The following is a 12,481-nucleotide window of genomic DNA, read 5'->3' as shown; positions in this document are numbered from 1 at the left end:
CTGTGTCTTAATGACAGTCATACAACAATTGAGAAGCTAATAACAGCAAAGATACTGAAGGCTTCACCAAAAAGAGTACAAACTGTGAAAGGCTACTTTTTCAGTGTATGACTGCCACCTGCTGGTTGGAGGTGATAAACGTGTTTTTGCTTAAGAAAAGTACATAAACAATACAAGTGGAAATTTAACTAGATAACTCTGCAAGCTATCAGTGAAAATACAAACATGTTTCACTTTACTTGTCTGACGACATGTGAAACAGATGTAAGGATGTGAAATTTAGGTTCTTGTCTGTGGCAAAAACATGGAATACATTATCATACTTGTATGTACTTCAAGACCAAAAAAATGATGTAGATTTTTAATTTATCCCAAATTTCCAATATAGAAACTATCATTGACTTCCAAGATCAATTTACACACCTTCTGGCACATATGGATCACTGTATATCTATTATGTGGATCTGTTCTGTACGCACGGCACCTCTTGCACATCTGTCCATCCTGGAAGAGGGATCCCTCCTCAGTTGCTCTTCCTGAGGTTTCTACCATTTTTTCCCCATTAAAGGAGGAATGTTGTATGCTATAAAGCCCTCTGAGGCAAATTGTGATTTCTGATATTGGGTGTATAGGTAAAATTGAGTTGAAGTGAATTTTGTATAGGCCTTGTAATCTAGTAAACATACAGTAGTGCAGCCTACAAGAGATGTGACCCTGATATGAAGCCAAAACTACACATGAATGGCTTAAAAGCAGTGCTTGAAACTGATGAACACTTAGCAGCCCGTATTTTTTCCCCACTGAGATACACTTCTGAGAAGTAAAATTTGATCAGCTGGTCATGTTAACAAAATTAGATTTTGATGGAGCACCTGCGGCTAAAATTCAGTGGAGCTTTAGCTGCAGAATGTCATCTTTATCATCTTGATGATTAACCAAATGTCTAGAGAAAACATTTGGTTAATCAGCGTCTGTTGGGAATTATAGGCTCTGATAGTTGATGTCTGAAGGCCTAAAAAATGTCACAAGCAGAAATACCATGTAAGATTTTGATTAATAGGATCTCAAATCACCACCACTTTTACATGAAAATTGTAGAATCAACTGATTCATGTTTTAAATTGTTTTTAATGCCCTTTTATATTGAATTGCTTTGATTTATTTCCATTATTTCTATTATTATCATTAAAGTTGGGAGCTGCTTAACCATTATTATTTATTTTATGTAGACCAAAAAAAAAAAAAAAAAAAATCACCATTTTTAATTGTCTTTTTGAAACTAGCATTTTTCTTTATTGGTCTATGAGAAAAAACAGTTCCTTAATTTCAGGTGCATAGGTTGGACTGTGGTCTGTTAATATAGAGACCGAGGTTACTATGGTAAATTTCCCAACAAAAATAATAACCGTTTAAAGACAACAAGCCATAATGTGTGACACAGAAAATAAACCTTTAGGTCTCTACACTGTTTTATCTATACATGAGTAAACAAAGTGCATTGCCAAGTAACTTTTTACAGTCCTTCATTCTACCTTAAATGATTTAAGGCACTGAGCGTGACAGGAGAGCTTCAGCCTGTCAGTCCATGGTTAGACGGCTCTAACATGGCTCAGATGCAGAGTCCCTTCCCTTAAGTTTGTCCTCCATGTTGACAACACACTGCCTCTTTCTCTGCTCCAGCTCCACCACTTCTGCACCAAGGAAACCCAGCTTCCTCTTGTAAAGCGATCTGAGGTTACAGGGGCACAGGGGTCTCTCCGAGGAGCTATCCACCATCTGCGACGAGCTCCCTTCCACCAGGGTTACAGGTCCAGGTGTGTGAGGTGTGGAGGATCTTGTAGTGTTCAAGCCTGAATCATCACCCTGACAATGTAATTCTATATCCATGGTTTGCATCGTTGGATCATCGGCCATTTCCTCTGTAATATCTCTGCAACCATCCCGGTCACTGTGGGAGGGCAGAGGGCCACAGACACACAGCTCAGAGTCACTCCCACACTTCACATCCAAACCATGCTGCTGCTCTGACACAGGATCTCTCATCCCATTTTTCACCACTTCTCTGAGGGCGACAGACGCAGGGTGATTAAGGATAAATCTCCTGCTCCTGCCCGTGAACCGACAGCCTCCTCCTCCTCCACCTTTTCCCTGCTGCCTCATTCGCCTGCTGGAGACACTCATATCGGTGTTTGACTCGTCAGAATCCTCAGAGCTCCCATCATATGGGTCCAAAAACTACAATCACACACACACACATGCATTCATTCATAAATTAGCAGGATGATTTGCAGAGGAAACTGATGGATTAAACAAAGGAAAGTGTTTACCAGAGAATAACAGCCATGCTTTCCTGCAGGCTTGTGTGTTAACAGCAACGTCCGCCGGTAATTTCCACTCTCTGGTGCACTGCTCACACATCCCTGCTCAATGAGGAATTCAGGGATTTTTACACAGACAAGACAGTAATTCATTTTTTTAAACCATAAAGCTCAAAAAGTCCCAGTCTGCCCTTCCTAAACTATGTTTCTGAGATCATAGAGACAATAGTGTTGCCAAGATAATGGGCATGTAGAGTCAGTTTCAAGGGAAGACACTCAATTTGATCCAGTGGAAAATATCCTAGTATGAAAGCAAATAAGAGAAATACTGTAGGTGTTTTAATTTTAACAACCACTGAACACTTGATATTGAAATTTAAACACCACTAAATTCATAGCATGTAAATATTTTACTTTGAAAACTATGTACCTTAATTTTTTTGTCTGAATTCTCATCTTTGAAATTAAAAAAAAAATCTTAATTTTCAATTTCAGAGTCTGAGTATGAATACTTTTTTTCAGTGTTCACAAATTCAGATCTGAAAATTCAAGTTTCAGAATTAAAATAAATAGATTTTTTGACTTAAACATTTGAATCTGAGCAACTTGAATCTATTTTTTTGAGATTCTGAAACTTAATTTAATTAATTTTTGGATCTAACTCTTTGAACACTGAAAAAATGTAATCAAATTCAACTTTTGAAAATCAAATCAAGGAATTTCATATCTAAATATCAAAGAGGTGAAATCGGAACAAATAAATTCAGGTGCATGGTTCTCTAAGTAAAATATTTCAATGCTATGAACTCAGTGACTGTTAAAATGTAAATATTTATGTCTCATATTTGGTCCTATGCTGTAGTTAATTTTACATTGTCACTTATCCTTTTGTGTTGACTGTGTGTGTGTAAAGCATTACCAGAGTGCTGGTGTCCGACCACCTTGGACTGATCTCTGAGTCAGAATCAGTGCTGGACTCCACCTTACACATCTCCTGACAGAAAACACAGTTCACTCTAGTCCACATTTATGAGTCAAGGCAAGAAAGAAGTTAAATGCAAGTGAATTAAACATTTCAAACTGAAAAAACTCTCTGAATATGGTGATAAAATTTGGCTGACTGATCTCACCATGTATTTGAAAGCAAGCTGGTCCATGTTGTTGGGCACATGTCTGTCCCTGTGATCTAATTGGAGGGAACAAATAAATTTGTAGTGCAATAATGCATTTAAGAAAAGTTCAGAGTATATCCCTCTCATGCATACTCATAATACCATATTCAAGGAAATACTAGGTTGTATGAGACCATGCAACCCATATTACTAAATTTAAGGTCAATTTAAGTTTTTAAATTTGCAAAAAATTACACAAAAATATTTATACTACCTGGAAGTGAGAGTTGTCGTCTTCTTCTGTATGCCATGACATTTGATAAGTATATTTTTTTTGAAACACGACAAAGTAAAATACTTAAAAGTTGTCTTTGTGTGTAGTCACATTAATTAACCAGCAAAGTACCAGGTGCATTTGATACAATGCAACCTAGTGTGGCCACATGTGAGCAGTCCGCACACGATAAACAGCACTGGCACGAGTTCAAAACGCCTTTTAGTTTGTTAATTTCAGGAGTTTAACAAAATAATACGTCCGGTTTTTTTCTTTTTTTTTCAAAATAAAACTCATATTGACCATGATGCTGCTGCACAACAACTGAAATTTCAATTTTAATGGTTTGGTGGTAAACATTTTTTAATTTTATACGTACATTTGGTAAAAAAGTATTTAAAGTTTCTGTACAGGTGAAGGAAGCGGTAAATGACTCCAAAAATGTAAATGACAATATATTCATATATACCACAACTAAAATGTATGTTATTGTTGCCACGTGTGCTGTTTATAATATATGGGTTAAATTTGTTTTTAAAAAGCACAATAGTGTTAAAACTTTTGTTACTCTACCTCCAGCCTGCTCCACCAGTTCCCCGATGAACCGTTGGGGGGAACGGGAGAGTCGGAATGCCCGCTACATGGCCCGCTCCCCTCCGTGCGTAAGATCCGGCCTGGGGGAAAGGGATGAATGTTAATTTCAAAGATGGCGGCGGAGGGAGGAGGGAAGGAGATGAACGAAATTAAAACGCAATTCACCACTCGGGAAGGCGTCTACAAACTCCTCACTCACTCCGAATACAGCCGTCCTAACAGGGTGCCTTTCAACTCGCAAGGCTCCAACCCCGTCAAGGTCTCCTTCGTGAACGTCAACGACCAGTCGGGCAACGGCGACAGGATCTGTTTCAATGTGGGCCGTGAGCTCTACTTCTACATCTACAAAGGCGTTAGAAAGGTAGCGTGCTAACGCGGCTATTGTCAACGGATATCCGTGATACTGCATGTTAGCGTAACATCACTGTTTCCTTAGCTGTTGCCGAACTTCGGGCTTGTGTCGGCCGGGTTAAATAACTCTAGCAGGCGGTTGACTTTGAAATTAGCTGGCAGCTAGTTAGCTTGAAGCTACGGCGAAGCTAGCCTACTAGTTAGCTAGCCAACGCAACTAGCTAACGTTAGCTAGCAGCAACTCCGAGGCCAGGGGCTTAATTCCGTCTCCAGTCCGTCACTCTGTTTTAGTTTTGCTGGGTGGTAGGAACCGTGAGTTTGCGTAACATTCACCAGGGTAAAGCCTTTTGGTTTGGTTTAAGTTAGCAGGGTTGACATTGCTGCTGTAACGGTTGTAGTTTGTGATGACAGTGATAGTTCGTACGTTGCCACCCATGACACCTGTCGACGCCTTTAGACTGACAGGTGTCGACATATAAAAAATGATGCAGATGCAGTGTTAGGATAGTTAGTAGGTTGGTATGCTATCTGTAGCCTTTACTCTGTGACTGATGCCACTCATCTCTTAGCTTGGGGATGTGTCTCATCAAGCTGAAATGCTAACGCTTGCTAAGTAGTTGACATTTATGGTATAGTGCGCTAAATCATCTTTAAGTGCAAAGGATACAAGTCTTTGAAGGCTATATCACTGCACAGTACATTTTTATAGTCTGCTAAATGTTTAGTCACTAACATTTAAGTGAATGACTCATGGTGATGGTGGATCCTCATAAATATGTCATGGTTTTCTAGTAAAAAACAAGGTGGGGCACAAGTGGGACTCCTGTGTTATCACTTTCATATGCTGGTGTCAATTAGGAGTATCCTGATTCAGACTCTACACTTTAAATAACTTCGATATGCTCTGTCATTAACTCCACATAAAGTGAGTTGGCAAACAGCTGACACGGTTGACAGAAATCAGCTGACTTCTGACTGAGGCAATGTGTCTCAGCTTTTCAATTATTCACACAGAAACATGTGCGTGTCATGAGTGTCATCGTTGTCCCACTGTAAAACAGCATTAGACTGGCTAAAGGCTGAGCTGCCATAATTTAGAGCAAGTCCAGAGTTTGTAGCGCAGAATTGGTGGCAATTAAACTGTCTGAAATATTGATTTTAATCTTGTCGGACAGAAAATGTTAAATGGCAAGTTATTTTGACACAGGCAGATTAGTCATATCCCTAATAAAGACACTGATATTTGGTTTCAGTGTATCAGTAACACATCACAAGAGAATGCTCACAAAACATCGTCTTATTGATTAGTTTATTTGTCCCACTCCTAAGGTTCAGCTGAAAGAGGTTCTTTGCCTTCTGATACTGTTAACAAATCTAGCAGCTCATGAGGACCTGTTTATTTCCTGTATATTTCTGTAACTTCCTTACTTCAGAGTGCTCCCACCACTGCTGACATAGGTGATAATGTCAATAATCAAAGCACTGTCTAATAACGTGTATACTGTTGTGAGGCATAAGAGCCTAGACTATTGATTTCAACTACTTAAAGAATTGGTTTGATATTTTGTTTCTCTAAGGCGAGACAGAAACACTCAACGTCACATGTAACATTAGTGGAGGAACTATTGATTCCTCGTCTTCAAAGAATTTTCCATTCTTCCAGTAGTGTAAACGGTAAATCATTAACAAGAAGAACCGTTGTTATACTGGTTATCTACAGTATATGCCCAGCGTGTCTTGTTCACTGCAGTAAAATAAAGTTTCCCTGACATAAAGAAACAATCTGTATGACTGCTATCGTCTGTCATTCCACAGAAAACAGGCATGCCCCTATAATCGAGTTCTTCCTCATTTTTTGCTCAGTGACTGTCAGCAGTTTGATGCATTGGTAAAGTTCAAATGTCACTTCTTGCACACTCTGGTTGCAAGACACTTGATTTAAGAAGGCTGTAACCAGCGTGAGTGCCTTCTTACTTATCAGTGGAATTTATTAACATTGTCCTTTGAGCTCCTCGATACTCAGTGTCAGCGTGTTTGAGATGACGCACAGGAGGAAACAATTTAACTGTGCACTCAGCTCCGATACTCCAGTTGCCTTTGTCATGCAAAAAAGTGCGTAATTTTAGATATTTAAAGGTTACTGCACTCATATCGTGTGTGTTCATGCTCTCTCTCTCCAGGCTGCTGACCTGAGCAAGCCCATAGACAAGCGCATTTATAAGGGAACGCAGCCCACCTGTCATGACTTCAACCACCTCACAGCCACAGCGGAGAGCGTGTCCTTGCTGGTGGGTTTCTCAGCGGGACAGGTACAGCTCATTGACCCCATCAAGAAGGAGACAAGCAAGCTCTTCAATGAGGAGGTAGGTCTCTGAGGGACATAGGTTAAAGTACTGGGAGTTCTGTTTACAGCATTAGAGGAAAAATTGAGAGACAGTTTTCATATTTGATTTGAGCCTTGTTGTCAGACATCTGCTTTTTTCTGCCAAGGAGGTGAAAGGGTATTTATTTATTTGTGTATCTCATTTAATCTCACAAAGATGAATGAACCTATGCCCCACACAACAACACTTAGTTAGGTTACAACTCACAGATTGGGAAATAATTTAATCTAAAATACAGTTTCAGCACAGAATATGACCAAATGGCCTATGACTGTAACGGAGTATTCTGTGTGACACTGTAAGACATTCAGCATGTTCAGACTATCCATTTCTTGATGATACTGTGCTGACATTTTTTCTTCTCTCCCCTTCTCTCTCTCTCCTGTCTGATACCTCACCTTTCCCTCTCTCCTGCCAGAGACTAATAGACAAGTCCAGAGTAACATGCGTGAAATGGGTGCCGGGCTCTGAGAGCCTGTTTCTGGTCTCTCATGCCAGTGGGAATATGTACCTGTACAACGTGGAGCATACTTGTGGCACCACGGCACCACACTACCAGCTGCTTAAACAGGGAGAAAACTACTCTGTACACACGTGTAAGAGTAAATCCACGCGGAACCCTCTCCTTAAATGGACAGTGGGCGAGGGGGCCCTGAACGAGTTTGCCTTCTCTCCAGATGGGAAGTTCCTAGCCTGTGTAAGCCAAGACGGCTTCCTACGAGTCTTCAACTTCGATGCCGTCGAGCTTCATGGAACTATGAAGAGCTACTTTGGTGGCTTGTTGTGTGTGTGCTGGAGCCCTGATGGAAAGTACATAGTTGCAGGTGGAGAGGACGATTTAGTGACTGTGTGGTCGTTTTTGGACTGCAGAGTCATCGCCCGAGGCCATGGGCACAAGTCGTGGGTTAGTGTGGTGGCATTTGACCATTACACCACCAGCGTGGAGGAGAGTGACCCAATGGAGTTCAGTGGCAGCGATGAGGACTTCCAGGATCAGATGATCCACTTTGGACGAGACCGGGCCAACAGTACGCAGTCTCGACTCTCTAAGCGCAACTCCACGGACAGCCGGCCTGTTAGTGTCACATACCGGTTTGGCTCAGTGGGCCAGGACACTCAGCTGTGCCTATGGGACCTCACTGAGGACATCCTTTTCCCTCATCTTCCGCTCTCACGGACACGGACGCACACTAACGTGATGAATGCTACCAGCCCCCCTGCGGGTGCTACAATAATCACTAACACCTCTAGTAACACTACTAACGGAAACAACAGTGGTGCCAATACTCCTGGCATTAACTCCCTCTCTACTACATTACCACGCTCCAACAGCCTACCCCATTCAGCCGGCACCACGACAACAGCAAACAACACCAACAAGGCTGGCAGTGGTGGTGGCGGCATTGGCAGTGGTATTATGGACAGTGCCATTGCCACAGGTGTGAGTAAGTTTGCCACGCTGTCACTCCATGACCGGAAGGAGCGCCACCACGAGAAGGACCACAAACGCAACCACAGCATGGGCCACATCAGCAGCAAGAGCAGCGACAAGCTCAACCTGCTGACAAAAACCAAAACAGACCCTGCAAAGACTCTGGGCACTCTGCTGTGCCCTCGCATGGAGGATGTGCCCCTCCTCGAGCCCCTCATCTGTAAAAAGATAGCACACGAGAGACTGACTGTACTCATATTTTTAGAGGACTGTTTAGTGACTGCTTGTCAGGAGGGATTTATTTGCACATGGGCGAGGCCAGGCAAAGTGGTAAGTTCTTTTTAATGTAGGAAATGTGGGGGAAATGGAAGTGTCTTTCAATCTTAAGCTGTCCTAAAGTCAGTTGGTGGGCTGTAACTAAAAATCAAGATATAATCTGAAAGCGTAAAATAAAAGTATGGACATTTGGAATAGCATTTTTAGCTTTTATAGTCAGATTGTCACTCTCTGCAGGCAGGCAAGTAACATATCAGACTTTGTTTAATGTGCATCTGCTCTCCAATGAAAGACCATTTATGCCTACGTTTCAAACATAACCGATGCTATGGAAATATTAGTCTGGTTATATAATACACTCTGATAAGGAGGATTTCCTGTGTAGACCTGTGAGGGAAAAGAAGACGTTAATCCATATGAAGTGTGTTCATTGGTTCATCATAATCATCCCACAATGCATAGCACAGCCAAGAAGTCATCTGCATACACTCTCACATTTCAGCTTTTATGCAAATGGCTCTGTATTTGCCCAAAGATTCTCTGCAGTTCCTCACACGCTTACAGCTTAATGTGTGTATACACCCTTGTATACTTCCCTTTTGTCTGTGTTTTAGAGACTTTGCCAGAGCGAGGCACATGATAGTCCGGATCAGGAACACACAGGCAGTCTGAAGGCTAGTTAGTCCACTGAGATTGTTGCTACATGAGCAGGCGCTAGAGGCAAGAATGACCTTAAGATGCACTCAAATGTCTCATAAGTAGAAATGAGAACACAAACATACAGTTATACTGAGGAGGACACCAGTGTCTTGTGGGTGAAAAAATGGAAGTTTGATCCAGAAACAATCTGAAGCAGTAAAAATGAATGGCACCACACAGCTTGTAGTGAGTATACATTTTGATTAATGCAGACTATTTTATACAAAAAAAGTGCAATTAGAGCATTCTGTATTTGGATAGAAGTTCAAGCAGACATTTTGTTATGGTTAAAGGAATACTTCTCCTGGAAAATGACCATTCATTTGTTAATTACTCACTGCATGTTACATTGAATTTGTGAAGAAAACTTTTGTGTTTCTCGTACGCCTCTATGGTTAGCAGAAAATCCAAAAAGGCAAACATTCTGAATGAATTGAAGTTAATGGCGGCCAGTGTTTGACAACAGCAAATTTATATCAGAACATCTGTTTTACAAACTCTTACACAACTTGTGCAGTATAATCCAAGTCTCATTTATCCAGTCGTATGGTCAGTACTTCCTGAACACATCCATTTTCACTAAAACATTCTGAATTAAAACACATCAGTAAGAACACTTGTGCATGGTCTTGGAGCATGCCTGGAAACTCAAGCGGATTTCATACGCATGCACTTTTCAGGCGTGTTCAGGACACACTATTTGTAGGCAGAAGTGCTTTATATTGTAACGTTTTTTGCAAAAATGCATGTGTTTGGGAAGCACTGAGCATACGATTGGATAAATAAGATGTGGATTATACTGCAGGAGTCGTGTGACAGTTTGTAAAGAAAGGTTTAGACTAAGTGACAACCGGCTCCGTGACTGAAAAATGAAGCTAGCGCAGGAAGTGCCAAAAACTGCAGTTCCTTGAATGGCCACTTGAGGCTTGCTCTGGAGCTCAGTCAGTCCCCATAGACCCCTGTGTTAAAATGCTCAACTGTACAGCGGAAATTAAAATGTTTACAGCCTTTGGTCGCTGTAGCTAATTTCAGTATATTCATGACATCTATGGGGGGGGGGGTACATTTTTGTATAACTCAACCATCGCTCAAAATTACGCATAATTAAGGGCAGGCCGCTATGAGTGACAGGCTGTCTGCCGATAGTGTCCTCGGCTTCTCAGTGAGATCCAGCCCTTGGTCTGCAACAGTGCAAGCCTCTCGCCCAAATATGGTCACTTCTGGCTCCGACAAACAATATGGCAATGACTGTAGTGCCGAATTTGAGGCTTTAAAATAGGAGTCCACAAACCGATGGGTGACATCACGGTAGCTAGTCTATGATTTTGATATAGTTTCACTGTTTTTAAATGTAGACTGTTTGCCTCAATTGATCAAGAATTTTAGCCTTTTTTGGATTCTCCGTTCACTTTGGAGGCATGCGAGAAAAACGTAGTTTCTCTATGAATTCAAGTAATGCGGCGAGTAATTGATACACAAATGGTCATTTTGCGGGTGAAGCATTCTTTAAAGGAATGAGTGTGTCATAGCAGAAGTGCAATAAAAATGTGCTGTCTAACAGTTTGGTAAGTTTGCCCTGTGGAAAAAAATTCCCTTGGAGGTCGGTTCAAGAGGTTTAAAAGCCCTCTGTAAAAACAAGTTAATTATCTGGTCATGTACAACAGAAGTGCCTTGATCAAGCAAACCTTTCAAAGACATCACCACACTGTATACTCGGCATCCACTTTGACTGCTGTGCACAGGCTTTTAATGAAATGCAGGGGACCGGGATATGAAAAGAAGAAGAGGCTAGAGGCTGATTTTTTTAATGAGCTATTTGTTGCTTGATTTTTTTGCTACAGTATGTGAACTTTCCCAATGCAAATCTCCTTGTTTTCCTTTTTCCAGGGTTTATTGTCATCCCAAAACCAAGCCAGCTCTCCCAGTGGAACAGTAGTATAGCCACAATATTTCTGCTGCTAAAGAACCCTGCAACCCAGAGTCTGATGCTGCTCTTCACCCTGCAAGCATTGCAAGTTTTCCTTTTCTTTAATACCCCTCCCCTCCCCCCTGCCCCGATTTTGTTAATGGCTTTTCTGTTCTTTTTCGTTTATCACTCACTTGACGTAGTGGAGGAATGACGCAAGAAAAGGTGTGGGGCAATTGTGGACTATTGCGCTATGTACTATTGTTCTCTGGAGTTTTAACACATTTTTTAAATTTTTAAAAAGATCTTTCTTTCATGTCAAATCTCATCAGACTGTTGTCCTCTCTGGAAATAATGCTTGGCTTTGTTAGATGCAAACCAGACAATTGTGGCTTGAGATTAAAGGGATAGTTCATCTAATTTTCATAATCTGCGTGTATCTTTTTTAAAAACCTTGTGGTGTAGCCCAGTCTCGGCTCAGGGTGACTGACTCAAATGTGAATTTTGGATGAGCTATCCTTTTATGACCAAGTGCGTGAGCATCTGAAAATTCTTGCATCCATCCACATTCACCCACCACTTCTGTCTTTTCTTGAGTAGAATCTCCCCATCAACGACTTTGCACTGATTTTGTTAGTTATTTTGTTGTTTGTTTTTATAACTACTCTAATGGAACAAAAAAAAAAGAAGAGGGTTGAGGACTGCCTTGTTGCACTCGGCTTTAACATCCTCAGTCTTGAAATCTGAAACTATAAAGCTGGATGCTGCAATCATAGTCTTTTTAAAGAAAAAAAAATTGTTTGCACTTAAATTAGTTTATTAGAAGAAAATGGCTTTACATTTTTTGGGTGTGCTCAGAACTCACAGATGGCTAATAACAGTAGGTGAAGAAAAAATGATAAAAACTATTAAAACCTTTATCTATTGAGCATTTATTTTAATATTATTTCAGATTCAAATCTGCTCTGTATCATAATGTGTATATTGTAATTAATTGATTTGATGGGGCCTAAGCAAACTACCATTACTCCAGTGGAAGTTTTGTCATTGATAGTTATATTTCTAAAGCCTAAAGTATACATATTAATAATATTAAAATAATCTTGAATACACTGTTTACTGTTCCTTTTTTGTG

At 40.7% G+C, this 12,481-nt stretch overlaps 2 protein-coding genes across 7 annotated transcripts; one reads left to right on the top strand and one right to left on the bottom strand.

Moving 5' to 3' along the window:
- Positions 1 to 1,311: 1,311 nt before the first annotated feature.
- On the bottom strand, positions 1,312 to 4,603 carry LOC125900351 (uncharacterized). 6 transcript variants are annotated; one of them, XM_049595286.1, is made up of 7 exons: positions 4,464 to 4,603; positions 4,278 to 4,378; positions 3,705 to 3,730; positions 3,449 to 3,504; positions 3,238 to 3,334; positions 2,328 to 2,420; positions 1,312 to 2,235 (listed from the first exon to the last, which is right to left on the bottom strand). In XM_049595286.1, exons 5-7 carry the CDS (start codon positions 3,307 to 3,309, stop codon positions 1,600 to 1,602), a joined length of 801 nt encoding a protein of 266 aa, XP_049451243.1. In that variant the 5' UTR covers positions 3,310 to 3,334; positions 3,449 to 3,504; positions 3,705 to 3,730; positions 4,278 to 4,378; positions 4,464 to 4,603; the 3' UTR covers positions 1,312 to 1,599. The 6 variants fall into 6 exon arrangements, with proteins under 6 accessions (XP_049451243.1, XP_049451242.1, XP_049451240.1 ...); XM_049595285.1 differs by lacking the exon at positions 3,705 to 3,730; XM_049595283.1 differs by lacking the exon at positions 3,705 to 3,730 and having other exon boundaries at positions 3,238 to 3,312.
- On the top strand, positions 4,388 to 12,459 carry wdr20a (WD repeat domain 20a). Its single transcript, XM_049595274.1, has 4 exons — positions 4,388 to 4,659; positions 6,830 to 7,012; positions 7,452 to 8,795; positions 11,328 to 12,459. Exons 1-4 carry the CDS (start codon positions 4,396 to 4,398, stop codon positions 11,379 to 11,381), a joined length of 1,845 nt encoding a protein of 614 aa, XP_049451231.1. The 5' UTR covers positions 4,388 to 4,395; the 3' UTR covers positions 11,382 to 12,459.
- The last annotated feature ends 22 nt before the right edge of the window (positions 12,460 to 12,481 follow it).

Source organism: Epinephelus fuscoguttatus, linkage group LG14, assembly GCF_011397635.1.
Source record: "Epinephelus fuscoguttatus linkage group LG14, E.fuscoguttatus.final_Chr_v1".
In the NCBI taxonomy this organism is placed as follows: domain Eukaryota; kingdom Metazoa; phylum Chordata; class Actinopteri; order Perciformes; family Serranidae; genus Epinephelus; species Epinephelus fuscoguttatus.
This window is presented reverse-complemented; position numbering and strand designations above follow the sequence as displayed.